This window comes from Equus przewalskii, chromosome 21 (assembly GCF_037783145.1).
Source record: "Equus przewalskii isolate Varuska chromosome 21, EquPr2, whole genome shotgun sequence".
Taxonomy (NCBI): Eukaryota; Metazoa; Chordata; class Mammalia; order Perissodactyla; family Equidae; genus Equus; species Equus przewalskii.
The window spans coordinates 43,066,155-43,082,075 of record NC_091851.1 but is presented as its reverse complement, the minus strand read 5'-3'; the positions used below and the strand labels follow the sequence as shown (position 1 = coordinate 43,082,075).

Genomic DNA, 15,921 nt, shown 5'->3' with positions numbered 1-15,921 from the left:
GTCTGAGCCCCAGGAAGGATTTCCCGATGGAAATAGCTGACTGATTTCTGGAGGGGACAATACATATTTTAAATTGTTATCATTGTTGGAAGCCAACCTCTGGGGCCAAGTCACTGACATGTTGTGGTTGGGAGCAGATAAGAGGCAGGGAACAATGACCCCACCGAAAGAACACAAACTGACTTTGCAACAAGTTCAAAGTGGAGATCCATAGAGAGGAGGACAGAGATGGGAGAAGGGGGGAGTAATTTAGGGAAGGCTTCACCAGGAAGGCAAGATATGACAAGCGGGGGCGGATCAGTAGAGAGGCAGAGCTTGAACCTGGCTGCCACACCACGAACATGCCAAAAAAAGAAAAAAAAAAGAATGGAATTAACGAGTTCCATTTAAGGAAAATAAGCAGATTCACATGAAGGGCAATGAGTCATAAAGGCTGAGGTTCTGAATGACAGCCTGGACTAGCAGAAGTGTTTTATCCTGTTAGTTTTTCCAGAGAAGACAAATCGTGACAATGGCTCTACTGCAATGCGTATAGCTGGTGATATTTGTAGGGCAAAGGGCACTACAAAATGGCAGATGATTTCTGTGTTGTTAAACGTGAATCTGGACTTTCTTCTTGGGTGTGCCTCTTCACTCCTGCTTTCTTCGGGCTCTGCCAGTTCCTGTGTTGGTGGGCACGGGCCACATAGCATCTCAGATGAGGAAGATGCAAGCACTATTGAGCTAAGGCTGAGCTTCATATTTCCAGAGCGGGAATCTATGAAACCTAAATTTGATGCTTCCATACATATACTTAGGTGTAATGGCGTGATGATTGCGTTTTAAAAAGACAATCTCAGAGACATATACTGAAATATTTACAGATAAAATCTGAGATTTGCTTCAAAATTATTCAAGAAAGGGGAAAGTGGATAGAGGCACCGGTAAAAAGATTGGCCGTTTGTTGAAAATTTGGGAGTCTGAGTGATGGGTACATGAGGACTCATGGTACTGTTGATATTCAACTAAAAAAACCCACGTTTATTAAGATATAATTCACATATCACAAAATTCACCCTTTTAAAGAGTACATTCAGTGTTCAGTACAGTCACAGAGCTGTGCGACCATCACCACTATTTAGTGTCAGAACATCACCGCGAAAAGCAAGCCCATACCCATCAGCAGGCCCTCCGCGGGCCACTCTCCCCCAGGCCCCGGAAACCATTATTTCTCTTGTAATATTGACTTCTGTATATATTTGAGAAAAAGTAAAAAGGATGGAAAAATTTGCTCAAGGTCACATAGTGATGTGACAGAGACAGAATCTGAACCCAAGTTTCTTGGAAAAGAACAAAAGACTTCACGCCAACGCAAGTCTGGACCGTTCCCGTCACTTGCAAACTCCTGCCCGTGGCTCTGCCCAGGACGAGGGGTAGGCCTGAGGTCCCAATAAAGTGCACAATGCTGTTGTTTGGAAAAGCAATCCAAACCGAAAAACAAAACTAGGACACTGAAGTAATAGCATCTGGCCCTGAAACTAAATGGATCCACTCCTGCGTGGCCTCCTAGTGCAGTATTTTGTGAATGAGGGGCTTGACTTCTGTCTGGTATTTGATCCTGCTGTGCTCTTTCTGAATGAAAGGCCCTGCAATCCGCTCGTATTTACTAAAGGCAAATGAGTCTCTTACGTGTACAAATATTGCAAGAGTTGATTATTCTAGGAAATTGGGTGGCTTTCGTCATATCCTGCCGACTGCAGGTTGAGACAGCAGTTTAAGAGAAGCAAGTTAGGGAGAGTCTAATGAGGTAATTTTCCCCCTTCTCTTGACAAATATGTTCCTGAGAACAGTATTTTGGATTTTCAGAACCTAGTGAGTCTGATCCCTTCTACAGCCTTCTACAGCCCCTAATAAACGTGCAGACAGGCAGATTGCTTGTGTATATGGAACTGCTTTTTGTTATGCTTTTATACTGTTTTCATGTGGACGTCAGCGATCAAACTCCTTGAGGGGCAGCATTCAAACCCTGGGCGCTCAATACCTGACTTCTCAAAGGCCAGCCGAACAGCAGACTTAGAAGGTGCAAAACATGAAAGGCGTGGCAGGAAATTCTAGACAGCACTGCTTTAAAATCATCTGATTATCCGGTAGATTTTAATCTTTTGAAGATAACTCAAAAAGAGCTCTTACAGTCCAAGTAGAATTTCATAAATTGCCAACAAATTCATCTAAATACCCTAATGTGGGGATGATACAGGACTGGGGCGCTACAGCTACTGTAATTACTACTGCTGACTCAGTTTAACAGCCCGAATTTTGATCCCAAAGTTGAGAGGGAAAAGGAATCAGAGCAAGACTTGAAAAAAACGAAACGCTGTGGGTGTAGACGGGGCACAAAGCTGGAGCAAAGGGCTGAATGTTGACGGGAGAATGAGGAAAGTCAGGGCGGAACATGACGCACAGGCAAGCAGTCACTGGACGGCGAGCCGGCGGAAAGCGGAGTACAGTTGCCAAAAGGTGACTGAGAAACAGGCTTCAACGGATGTTTCTTGCTTCTGCTGGTTCTCGCCACCGTGGCTGTTCCGTCGTGTATTTGATAGTGAACCCATGGTTCTTAGAGCTTTACCTGGAGGATCAGCTGAGGCCTGGAGTTAAGACGTGCTCTTCCCGAGAGAAGCTGTGCTGGCTTGTCAGGCACTCATGGCCACTACCAACTGGAGTTGCTTTAAATTCTCAGCTTGCATCTCTCCAAGCCATGTAAGTAGTGTGAGTTATTCCAGTTTTGCTTGAGGAACAGCTTGGATGGGATTCTGAGGGAAGACCCTCCCCTCTGCCGGCCCCCGGACCCCTCCCCACAGACCTGAGCCTACACAGCCAGGCAGCTTTCTTCCCTCTTCTCCTGTAATAGGGTTTTTGTCACGTTCACTTGGGGTTGGGGGGGCGCACACCTTTTGGGTTCTGGGCTTTCTGGATCTTGATCAAAGTTGCCACCCTGTGAAGACTCAGAGCTCAGAAATCAGGCTACAAGGGATCGACAAACATCCTCAGTACAACCAGCGGCTCTGTCACCATCAGTCCTCTGGACTTGTGCTTCCTGGTTGTTTTTGCCTCTCGGAAATTCCCTCACTTTCTTGCTAGCTCAGCCATCTATCTAGAGATTACAAATAAATTCTATCCAGGTCTGTACTGAAAGGGCTCTCAGAGAATCTGCGCTGCTGTTTCTTCAGAAATGGAAGCCTCGCCTCTAAAACTAAATGCCTTCCTCCTGCCCCAAATCTCTTTATATCACGCTATGTTTTTTAAAAAAAGAGCTTTCCTGATTGAAGTGCATGTTGGGGCTGATTTTGATTAAGCTCCCTAATCACAGAGAAGGAAGCTGTAGCCGCAAGCAGAAATGACTCGCCTCACTACTCAACAAGTCAATAACAGAGCTGAGATTGGACTTGCCTCTCCCCCACCACCACCCTTCCTAAGGGAAACCAGTTTAAGGCAAAAGGCCATTTTCCCTGATCGAAAGAAATGGGATTACACTCAAGTCTTTAAATTCCTAGAGAGTAGAATGAAGATACAGAGCTAAAGGTGATTAAGTTACAAAAATCTAACTTCTAGCAAAAAGCACTAAAGAAACTGTGAAAAGTACCAGTCCAAAGTCATAACTGCTGTTTGAGAACTTCTGTTCAAATGTGGAAACATTCAAAGCAAGCTCCAAAAAAAAAAAAAGAACTAGCTTTAAATTACCATTATATACAAAAAGTTTATTTCAGAAATCACGTTATCTTTAAAAACTTACATAGAATTTATAAGTTCTTATCCTGACTGGATATTATTCACCATTTAAATGCCAGGGCGTCATGTGGTACATTAGTGATGTGTGGACACCAAGTCCATGTAATATTGCTGGTATTTACACCAGTTCAAAACATTAATGTGATTTTTAAGAGAAAAAAATAAAAATAAAAGAAGTCTATTTTGGAAACACACAAAAGTATCTTGATTTTGTAAAGGGACCCATTGCTGAGACTATTCCAAAAAACTGGAAAAAGTAGACATTATTTTGATTCATGCAGTTAAAAACACCCGATGGAACTTGTATCAGGAGTACAGTGTGATCATTCCACAGAACGACTTCTGTGCCAGACCAGAATAACACAGAAATGTTAAATCTCGGCTTGAAAGTTTCAAAGGTTGAGAGCAAAAAAAGGTCAGAAAAAGCAGCAGGGAGTTTTGGTTGGTAATTTTTTTGGTAGAATTGGTTATCCTTGTTCCTATTTAGTAGGTTTCTTTTAATCTTACCACAGCAGCACCCACAGATGGCCAAGTTTAAGTACTGGAGAACCAGGATACAAAATAAAAATAAATTTAAACTCGCTATGGATCAAAAAATTGGGCTCTTTGGAAATCTGCACTAAAACCCAGTGATTTAACACATTAAGAATGCTTAAAATGCTTTTATGGACCAAAGAGGTAAAATGATCCTCAAGGTTGATGATTAAAGCAGAATTTATATGCAATAAACTTTAGAAGAATTTAAACTTCCTATAACATAAAACAATTATTTTAACTTTAATCTACTTAACACTTTTATCAAATAATCCCAGATTATATTTCTAGGCACTCCTACCCAGATTGTGAGCTATTCGTATTTGGGGATAAATATAAACCGAAGTTTATCTTTGTGACAAGAGTTCAGGGCTCTCCGGACCCAGCTAGAGCTGAGTCCAGAGAAAGAGTGTCACTTCTACAAAGTTTCAAGAAAAGGAAATCTCTTATCAGTTGGTTAATTGCAAAAAATCTTGAGAACACACTTGCTCTGTGCGTCCACGATGAGTAGTTACAGTTCATGCTGAAGGGAACAGAAAAATAAGATTTAAAATGACACAAGAACAAAGTTAACTGACGTTAATCATTTGTGAAGATAAGCAACACCTGAGAGGAGCAACGGGCTTGCCTAATTTTGATTAGATTGGATATATTTTCAATTATGCTTCCCATCAAATGGTAATCCTCTTACTAGAAATACATTTACCGAAGATAAGCACTGCAGGTAATGAAAGGATGATGCAGGCGACATGGTGAAAGATCCATCTCCTGTAAATCCTCAGGAAAAACCGGCCATTAATTTTATTGAAGTGAAAAATGTGTGACACTAAAGTTGCAGATCTGAGCTTTATTATCAGAATGATGTCCCTTTAGGAGAGAACCGATAAATTCTCTCAAACGGTTTTAATATGGCACAAACTCTTGATTCTCAGAGCTGCACGACTACTTATCTGCTAAAGTGTATTCTGAAAGGAAAAAACCAAAGACGCAGAATAGACACAGAAGTTGACAGAATAACCAGATGAGAATTCCTCGTGACAGACCCACTCGAGATCTAGAAAAGCACTTTAATACTCTATCCTTCTCCAAATGATCCAGAGTCAAGAGAAATGGCAAGTCCCGTATTTACAAAACCGATGAAAATCACACTGTAATAATCAGTGAATGCAGAACAACCACACAGATCTGCGTTTCCACTTTTTCCACCATGATTCTACATCAAGGTAAAAAAAGATTCTTTTGTACAAATCCGAGAAGGGTGTAGAGGTGGCAGCACGCCGCCAAAGCTGGCACAATGACTTACTACTGGAGCTGGTGAGGGGCACGGGGGAGGAGGAACGGGGCCCTCGAGAAAAGAACCCTATTCAGTCCAGGTGGCTCTAGTCCGTGGTTGATCTCCGGTACCAAAACCGTGCCCTGAAGTCGTCGCTGCACGTCATGAAGCCGGGGTTCGTGGGCGAGTGCACGATGCAGCGCACAATGTTGTTGTGGCCCAGGGAGAGCAGGTTTCGGCGCTCGGCGGTCCGCGAGTCCCAGCAGCAGAGACTGATGGTCCTCTCATCAGGCAGCAGCACGTAGTCCTCCGTGTGGTTGAAGACAGCCTGCGTCCGGTGCACCTGCCGCCCGCTCAAGCCAGCGCCTGCACAGAGACAGAGAGGTTAAGGGCCTGGACACCTGGCTAGCTCTCCAAGTTCAGACCCTCTGACTGTTTTACTTTTGTTATTAACACTGTTGATGTAAAAACAGCATTTTAAAATTGAAGTAATACACAGTTATTGTGCAATTTTGGAAACTCTAAAAAAGTATGAAAATCACTCCTGGGCCTACCATCCAAGGCAACTCTGTTACCGTTCTGATGTACTTCTAGGCATAAAAACACCTTTTCAAAACAATACAAAACTGGGGGCCAGCCCGGTGGCGCAGTGGCTAAGTTTACACGTTCCGCTTTGGCGGCCCGGGATTTGCTGGTTCGCATTCCAGGTGCGGACACGGCACCACTAGCTGAGCCATGCTGAGGCAGGCGTCCCACATATAAAGTAGAGGAAGATGGGCACAGATGTTAGCTCAGGGGCCAGTCTTCCTCAGCAAAAAAGAATAGGATTCGCAGCAGACGTTAGCTCAGGACTAATCCCGCCCCGCCCCCCACTCCCCCCTCAACAAACAAAACCAAAACGGATGCCACATTATATACACGTCTTGTCTATCAGTCTAAGCCAATTTTATGTTGGATACACTTTTCCATATTTGTCACCGGGCGCAGAGTATCCCATTGTCTGGAAACACCATTACTTATTTAGTAACTCTTTTCCTGCAAGGCATCTAGTTTGTATCCATCTAGTTTGAAAGTAATTCTGTGATAAACTCTCTTTGCACAGAACACATTATTTCTTTAGGATTAAATTCTTAGGAATAGAATTACTGGGATGTATGAACATCCGCTCTCCAAAAGGAAGCTTTATGCTTTTTTATGACCATGAAAAAAACGTGTTTTACGTTTAAAGTACTATTTAAAGTATAAAAAATAAAAACTGCCTGATAATTTTACACCCAGAGTCAATATTTGGATGAATACCCTTTCCAAATATCTCTATGTGTTGTACACTCATTTGTAATTTATACACACCAGAGCATACATCATACAATGCTTTTATTCAACACTATGTAATGGAGAGCTCTAAAGAGGGAACACAACTTCATGGATAAAAAGACAAACTTTGGTGTCAGATCTGGATTCAACACTTATTAGTGATGTGACCTTGGACAAATAATACTTAACACCCCCAAGCCTTAATTCTTTTCCTCTGTTCCATGAGGATGTAATTGCAGCAGCTACCCACAGATTGTTAGGATTAAAATGAGGTATAATGCACATCCAGCTTTGCAGTGCAAGTGCTCAGCACATGTTACTATGAGTATTTTTATAGGCTGCATGCTGTTAAAGGATGCACAACCTAAATTAATTCAATGTTTCTTGGTGGACATTTATGCTGTCTCTAACTTTCCACTCCTCCAGATAATGCTGGCATGGACATCTTTCTATGTGTGCGTGTGCATGCTTGCCCAAGAATCTTTTTAGGTTGAATTTCTAACAGTGCACACAGTGGGTCAAAAATACATATATTTAAATTTTTGATATGACATCAAACTGCCCTTCAGAAATATTTTACCAATTAGCATTCTTAATAATAAAATGTGAATTCTTGAAATGTTTATCAATACTAGATAATATCAACCTTTTAAATTCCTAAAATCTGATGAGCACAAGAATCCTTCTATTTTCATTTCTTAGGTTTATAATGAGGCTGGTCATCCATCTTTCCTTGGGTTCACTGACCAATGTCTGACATATCTCTATTATACATGCTAGGAATATTTTTCCCCTAGCCCAGCATTTAAATTTCGTGTATAGTGTTTTAAATTACTTTTTAACGTCAAAATTTCTAATGTTTACTTGATAATTTTTCCTCTTCCTTATTTTAAAAGCCCTTTGAATTCTAACTAAACATTCAAACTGGAAACACAGATCTGAATGTGCTGACACAAGCAGTATTAATTTGTAAATGAGAAAAAAGGAAATTTGCATAAAAATTCAGTGTCATCTAATTTTAAAATTTAATTTAAATTTAAACCTCAATTCTCCACCAAAACCAACTACATACAACCATAAAACAACACAGGCGTTCATAAAGCAAAACAAATATACTAAATTCCTGTCAGCAGTCTGGTGTATACCCTTGTAGACATGTCACACTCAAGCAGTGGCTGTTACTTCTGAAGAGGGAGAAGGCATTCCCACTTTTACTTTGATGACTTCTGTGTCTTCTTTTTGCAACAAGCACAGTCCTTTAATAGTAGTAATTAGAGATATTTTTCAAAATAGCTTCATACAAAAGTAAGCGTTTCAACAAAGTCTCCAAGAATTATGATGAAAGTGAACTCTTTCCAAACTTGCCAGTTTTACCATCTACACGGGAAGCCAGAGCGGTGGCAGGAGCCAACTTTGGTTATAATGAGAGAAATCTAAGGAAGGTTATGCTGCACCCTAGTGGTTCAGATGTCACCAACCCTTCAGTTTTCTTTAAATTGCTCACTTAATAACACCACAGGAAAGCCCCTTAAAACAATGTCATTTTCTTGTGAGTTTTGAATTTATGGTCATGGTGGTTTCAGTGTATGACACAAACATCTCACAACAGAGGAAACTAGCTGAGGGCTCCTGGAGGTGTTCTACCAAACACCAGCCTTTGCTGCTACAGGGACAGAAGAATGAGACACAATATTTAAACAACATTCACTACCAAAAAACTAGACTTGAACACTGACCACCAGTGATAGGATAAATTTAAATAGATCTTATCATAAAAAGAGCTCACAGGCCTAACTGCTACCAATTAGAGACCAACATGAATTACTGAGGGACTCTGCTGAACGTAAGTCTGGTTTTCTGTCTGAAGGGCTCACTTTATTTTTTTTTATTTTTTATTTTTTTTAAAGATTTTATTTTTTCCTTTTCCTCCCCAAAGCCCCCCCGTACATAGTTGTATATTCTTTGTTGTGGGTCCTTCTAGTTGTGGCATGTGGGACGCTGCCCCAGCGTGGTCCGACGAGCAGTGCCATGTCCGCGCCCAGGATCCGAACCAACGAAACGCTGGGCCGCCTGCAGCGGAGCGCGCGAACTTAACCACTCGGCCACGGGGCCAGCCCCTGAAGGGCTCACTTTATATCCAGGTTCAGAGCACTGTGGTCTCATCTGGGGCCACCTCTGTGCGCTCAGGAATGGGCCAAGACCTTCCCTCTCAGTCCCTCTTTCCTTACTGCGTACGCTTACTGAGATCCACTCACTGAGGCTTTTCTCTGGACGCTTTCACTTTTTTGTGGCAAAAGGGCAGGCCATTGGTCTACAAACGGACCACCGGGTTCTCAAATGTTACTTACACGGAATCAGATCTAGTTAAAGCTGTGATGTATCGAGAAGAGCAAAGTTAAGAAACTGTAGTTCTGTTTCCAGCCCTGCCTCTTACTAAACGTAGCTTTGGCTAAACTATTTAACCTTTAAGCCTTGGTTTCCTCTTATCTAAAAGATGGATAACATCTGCCTTGCTCAACGCATAGATTTATTGTGTGGATCTATTGGGAAGATCTAAGAGAGAGTTTCTGGAAACTGTAAAATGCTACAGAAATGTAAGCAACAGCAATTTCTCACTCACCTGTGTACCGGACCAGCGTGCGTCCTGTTGAAATTTCCCAAAGTTTAGCTACAGAGTCTTTTCCACTTGAGAGAATGTATTTAGAATTTTTGGAAAAAATGGCAGAACAGACTTCAGCACCGTCATGTGCTTTCTCAAAAGTTGTGATGCATCGATTTGAAACACCGTCCCATAATTTGATGCAGCCGTCCTTGCTACCAGTTACATACATATTGGCACTAGGATTGTAATTAACAGAACATATAGCATCGGTGTGTTGATCTTGAGGATTACAAGAGACAAAACATTGAAATGTGTTGATATCATAAAGCCGAAGAGTAGGATGCTGAGTCCCAACAAGTATAAAGTCTCCAGAAGGATGAAAAGAAATGGAGCGTAACATTTCAGCTTCCTGTTAGGACAGAGACATTAACATTAAGTGACCAACGGGTGAACAATTAAAACCAGAGGAACTGCAGAAAATATTTAGCTGATGCAAAAAATCCATAAACCAATGATCAGATATTATACAGGCATGAGAAGGAACAAAGAACTTTTTGAAATAGATCAATGTATCATTCGAACAAAGATTTCCAAATCTCTCCAAATAGTGTCCCCAAAGGGACTCAGAAGCCCCTTTAATGGTGAGATTATTGCAAAAACCATAAAAGTGAACATTACTTGCAAATGAACACTGGGTGAACTCAAAACGGAATAGTATCAATCTATGATACATTTACACATGATTAATGAAGGAAGATAAACACCACTTGTACATAAGAATACCTTCTTTAATTTGTCTCAGGACTTCAAATATTGAATAAAAAATTAAGTTAAATTATTAAAAGGTGGAAGCCACTACTAAAACATTAGTATTTCTGAACTGCATATTCAAAATAGGGTACATCAAACGTCACTTTTCTAGTCAACACCTGATAGTTTCAACTGACTAATTTTTTGATTCCCATAAGTTGTACTTTAGTGAAGTTGGCTGCATTTTGTCTTCAAACAGGAATCAGCAACCTTTAAAGAGTGATATGGATTCTGAACCCTTGTCACATGAACTGTGACCAGCAGTATCCCTGACCAGCCAGAGGAAGTGGGTGCGTGATGCATGTGAACCACATGCCAATAGAAATGGATCTAGGTGCTATCTGCAGCGTGCATCCTTGCTGCTGTACTTGTTTTAGAGGATGATCATGGAAACCACTTTTAAAAGGAGAACAGTCATACAATATCTCGTATCTGAGGAAAAAAACGTAAAGCTCCTTTCCAAACATTCCTAACCTGAATGTATTTGAAGGCTCTTTTTGCAGATGGTTTGGAATAATCAAATAATTTAAGAGTATAATCCCTTGAACCAGAGGCAAGGATCTGTTCTGTTGGATGGAAAGCAAGACACGTGACTTCATCCACATGGTCATAAAGAGTTCGAATCACTGGGTGGTTTTCCATATTCTGTTGTGCAGTCTCATTCATCATGACCTAGACCAACAAGAAAAGAAGAGATGCTCAAAGTGTAAAATCAGTTTGACTGAAAGCACACAAGCTACAACTATGCCAACTTAAAGATGTTTAAACTATTCTCTCATTCTGCCAAGAATGAGCAACAAAAGGCAAACAGGAAGTTACTGGGTTTTTTACCTCTATGGGCATGGCGCTTTTGGCCAACATTCTTTCTGTGTCAAGTATCTTTATGGAAGCATCAGCAGATCCAGTAGCTATTAACTGTCCATCTCTACTATAGGTAGCTACCCGGCAGGGTCCTTTATGGGATGTGACATAGCATGTTTCATACTCTGAAGCCTCTGGGGACATAGTCTGGACATCTGCATCAAATTCCAGGTCAATTCCTGTGCCAGGGGCAACTGTATCTGAACGACCAATTGCATACTGAACTGCAGTATCATCATTTTCCATTCCTGAAAGGAGTAAAAATTAAGGGCATAAAAAAATGTTATTTTCAAAGGCCAAGACAAAGTTTTGGATCCAAATTGGGAAAGATGTTTGCCAATGTTCACTTACTATTTCTTGGTGCTGCATGACTCTTAATATTGTGAAAAAATTATGTACAATGGTCTGGGCGCATGCACAGTGATAACACTGTAAGGCAATATGGGTTGTGGAAGTTAGGCTCCAACAGGTCAAGTCAACTCCTCTGATTTTTGCCTCTAAAATCTTCTACTTTAACCACAACTACAGAAACTCAATAAAAATCAGTTCTGTAGTTAAACTGTCCATTTTTTCCCATTCTAGATTTTAATATTTTCAGTCTGAGATCTGTGAGTAGCAGCTCTGAAGCTCATTCAGTCAGATACGTTGTTAGCATTAACACTAGTGAAACATATTTGGAAGAATGTTATTTATATCGACTCAAGTTTATCAAGAATATGCATTTTAAATTTAATTTTATATATCATATAAAAATGTTTATTAGTGTAAGAAAAATACAGATGAAAAATAAACATGTCCTCATATTATATCACCCAGAGATTACTACTGTTACCATAGTGGTATGAATTCTTCTGGACCTTTCTCCATGCATACAGTTGTTTCACTTCTTAATAGAAATAGAAAAACGAAACCACACTATACAACATGTTGTAACTTACTTGTTCAATTATACGCAGTAAACATTTGGCCAGCATAATAAATGTTTACCTACATCATGTTGTTGGATCCAATTTTATGGATATAAGAACATTTATAGGGGCTGGGCCTGTGGCTGAGTGGTTAAGTTCCCGCGCTCCGCTTCAGCATCCCGGGCTTTCACCGGTTCGGATCCTGGGTGAGGACATGGCACTGTTCATCAGGCCATGCTGAGGCAGCATCCCACATATCCCAACTATCCCACATATCCCACATATCATAACTAGAATATACAACTATGTACTGGGGGATTTGGGGAAGAAAAAGCAGGGAAAAAAAAAGATTGGCAACAGTTGTTAGCTCAGGTGCCAATCTTTAAAAAAAAAAAAAAAAAGGAACATTTATAACCAATTCCCTATTGTTGGGCATTTCAGTTATATTCATTTTATTTCCTCAGGACAAATTCCCACAAGTGGCATTGCCAAGTCCAAGGGTACAAACGTGTTTGGTAATTCTGTATTTTATCGAGTGCTTTCTGTGACCCAGACAAGCTCGAGGATATACTGCTGAGCAAGACAAGGTCCTGCTCTTTATTGAGCTTGCAGACTTCTTTGGGGGAGGTGTGGACTGTGTGAGAAACAACCCAAAACAGTAAAGGAAATTTCAGACACTGATTCTGTTATGAAGGAAATGGCACTGTTGTCTTAGAGTAACTGCAGAGTTACAGGGAAGACAGTAGGGTTATCTTAGAGGTGAAGAGGACTCTGAGATGACATCTGAGCTGAGACTTGAAGGTCAATAATACAATAACAGCAAGCTTCAGATAATTTGTATAAGGATCCTGAGGCGAGAACCGGCTGGAAATCTTTATAATCTGGACATTGCTTACTCCTTCAGTATCTAGATACTGTACTTGATACCTACTAAACACAAAACTAAACAGAAATAATTTCGAAAAATTCAGCTCTGTGAAAACATCCAAAACCTTGCCATGGGATCAATGACTTTACATTCCCAAGCTACCTAGTTTGATGAGATGCAGGAGCTGCTCCGAGGGCGCACAGACAGACTGAGGCTTGATCTCATTGATGAGGCCGTTAGCAATGCTGATGTAGCCGTCGTAGAGCAGCTGGCTAATGATCAGCTTGTAGAGCTGCTGGCGGTCCCTCAGGCCCACTTTAGTCCTGTACATCTTGAAGCCGTGGAAGACAATTTCCCTGCAGCTGCAAGAGGAAACAAGTGGATGGTGAAGGGCAGAGGCACTGAACCACAGAAGCAACACAGGAATCTGGCCAGACTTGCAGGCTTAAATCCCAGCTCTCCCAGCTGCATTACCTTTGGTCAGTGACCTCGCTTCTCTAAGATCAAACTCCTCAGCTGTTAAATAAGTTAGTGAAGGTTAAACAAGATGGTGCATTGAGCATAGTGGCACAAAGAAATAATTCAAATCATGTTAGCTGATATTTACAGAATGTCTCTTCAACTTTTCCTCAATGTCAAACTACCCACCTGCAATTTTTATTCTTTATTGCTATCCCAGAATCTTCCATTTCTTCTGTTAATAAAACACTGACTGGTGTTTGCAATAGGTAAGACAGCTGCTATTGTCAATGTCTAGACACCAGCTGAGCTGTATGTTTACTAATACCAGTTATGTTCTTTTCTTTTTTCTTTCTTTTTTTTTTTTTTGCTGAAGAAGATTTGCCCTGAGCTAACATCTGTGTCAATCTTCCTCTATTTTGTATGTGGGTCATGGCCACAGCATTGCTGCTGACGAGTGGCATAGGTCCAAACAGGAACGGAATCTGCAAACCTGGGATACTGAAGCAGAGCATGCTGAACTTAACCGCTAGGCCATGGGGCCAGCCCCAGTTATGTTCATTCTTAAAACATGTTTTAATGCAACTGAACTTGTTAAATTATATAATTGAGTTAGATAGTAAACCAAAATATAAGGGCAAAAAAGGTATTGTCCTATGAAAACAACGAAGCTGAATGCTTTGAAAGATTGAAACGTGAATTGCTTAATAAAATATTGGCAAGTAGGATATGGCCAAGAAAATTATAAAAAAAATGGAAAAAATCTGAAGGATGATGCACTTAGACTGATTTACAAGTATCTAGGTTCTCCCTCAGTCTTAGAGTGAAACAGAAAACTGTATATAACGGTTTTGGGTTTATGCAAAAAAAAAAAAAGGACAGGAATTGGGGGATATTAGAAAATTTGATTATCAAAAATTAATGTCTGTCTGTATGTGCACATTTGGACAGATTAACAGAAACTGCAGGAGCCTGGGGACAGTAATAAAGAATAAAAGTTGCAGACAGGTAGTTGTGGCAGAGAAGAAAACTGAAAGGCAGAGCACAGGAGAGAGGAATACAAGCAAGAGGCGGCATGAGCGAGGGAGCGGCCACACCAGCACCTCCTGGCACTGCCGTACTTTACAGGGGCGACTCTGGGAGGTGGCGACGTGGCGGTGTTAGAGGAAGAGGTAGGGATCTATGTTTTCTTTTTACACAACTCCTTCTGGAGAATTACTGAGGCTACTGATCCTAAGAACAGCTGACATTTACTGAGTGCTTATCATATTTTATCTCACTTAATCCTCGACACCACCTTATAAAGGAGGTCCTGTAATCTTTTTACAGACGAGGAGGGGAAATACCTTGCCCGTGGTCCCACAACTAGTGCCTGGAGGAACCAGGGCTAGAACACAGGAGCTTCGACTCTGCAGACCGCACTGTGCCTAACCACTACCTGAGGTGCTCCTCAAAAACTGAAAACTAGCTGAAGTTTATCAGATGTTCCGTACAGTATCTAACATATATCGTGTAAGCAACTAATATACATTACCTCATTCAATCCTTATCTAATCCTATTTTAGAGATGGGCAACCTGAGGCCAGGGAGGTTAACTCACTCAGGATCAAACAGCTTGCAAACAGCAGAGCCTGAATCCTAACCCAGGCTATTCGACCCCAGCCTTCGTTCTTATTGTGCCGTACTGATGAGTGTTAACAACAACTATCAGTAACTAAGCACTTGCCAGACACGGTGCTAAGCACTTTGTAAGCAGTAGCTCACTGAATAAAATCATTACATGTGTTTAAGTACATGTGGAAGCAAAGGTACATAAATCTATGCTTGTAGACAATACTAGGACACGAGATGATGAAACCGGCTCACAGAGGTTAGGAAACCCAGTGAAGGTAAAAGGTGGCTAACTCGCCTAGGGTTAAAGTGGCCGCCGAGACTGCCCACGCCAGAGCCCAGAACTTAAACACTATTCCATCCTGTCTCTTCACCCATGCCAGGAGCATCATGGGGCGTACAACGGGATAAAGAAAAGACAAGACGAGCCCCACTTCTCAACTCCCGTAGAACGCTCGCTCGCTGGGCTGGTAAGCGCCTAATTAGCGTCCCCAAATTGCAGGTGAGGTCGCCGAGGCCCGAGGACAGGAAGAACCCGACCCAGGGCTGCTGTTTCCGGAGCTGGAAGGGGGACCAGGACGAGAACACAGGCACCCCTCACCGCACGCTCCGCTACCACCCCGGCGCAGGGGCGAACTAGGGAAGGAGGGAGGGAGCGAGGCCTTTGAAGAAGAGGAGGGGTACAGGCCCAGCCAGGCGACTCGGGGCGAAGGCCACCTCGCTCCCTATCGACCTTTCCAGCCTCGCCCCTCCTTCCTGTGGCCCCCGAAGAGCCTCAGCCCACCGCTCCCGCCACCCCGCTGCCCCCCGCATCCCGGGCCCCCGGTACCCGCTAATCCAGCTCTCCTGGTCTCCCGCTCTCTCCTAGAAAAATGGAGGCGCGAATCCTGCCCGATCGAGCGCACGTTCACTGCGC

At 42.0% G+C, this 15,921-nt stretch overlaps 1 protein-coding gene across 1 annotated transcript; it reads right to left on the bottom strand.

Annotated features, from left to right (window-relative positions):
• Nucleotides 1–3,713: 3,713 nt before the first annotated feature.
• Nucleotides 3,714–15,917, bottom strand: CSTF1 (cleavage stimulation factor subunit 1). Its single transcript, XM_008535401.2, has 6 exons — nucleotides 15,835–15,917; nucleotides 13,098–13,297; nucleotides 11,130–11,407; nucleotides 10,773–10,970; nucleotides 9,507–9,897; nucleotides 3,714–5,938 (listed from the first exon to the last, which is right to left on the bottom strand). The coding sequence occupies exons 2-6, from the start codon at nucleotides 13,264–13,266 to the stop codon at nucleotides 5,679–5,681; spliced, it is 1,296 nt and encodes a 431-aa protein (XP_008533623.1). The 5' UTR covers nucleotides 13,267–13,297; nucleotides 15,835–15,917; the 3' UTR covers nucleotides 3,714–5,678.
• Nucleotides 15,918–15,921: the final 4 nt, after the last annotated feature.

What these genes read in the sequence shown, in the direction of transcription:
- CSTF1 (XM_008535401.2), bottom strand. Translation starts at nt 13,266, where the DNA reads ATGTACAGGACTAAAGTGGGCCTGAGGGACCGCCAGCAGCTCTACAAG. An exon ending in CCTGCATCTCATCAAACTAG is followed by an intron (nt 11,408 to 13,097) that starts GTAGCTTGGGAA and finishes TACTCCTTTCAG; the next exon opens with GAATGGAAAATGATGATACT. An exon ending in CACGCTGGTCCGGTACACAG is followed by an intron (nt 5,939 to 9,506) that starts GTGAGTGAGAAA and finishes GTCTCTGTGCAG; the next exon opens with GCGCTGGCTTGAGCGGGCGG.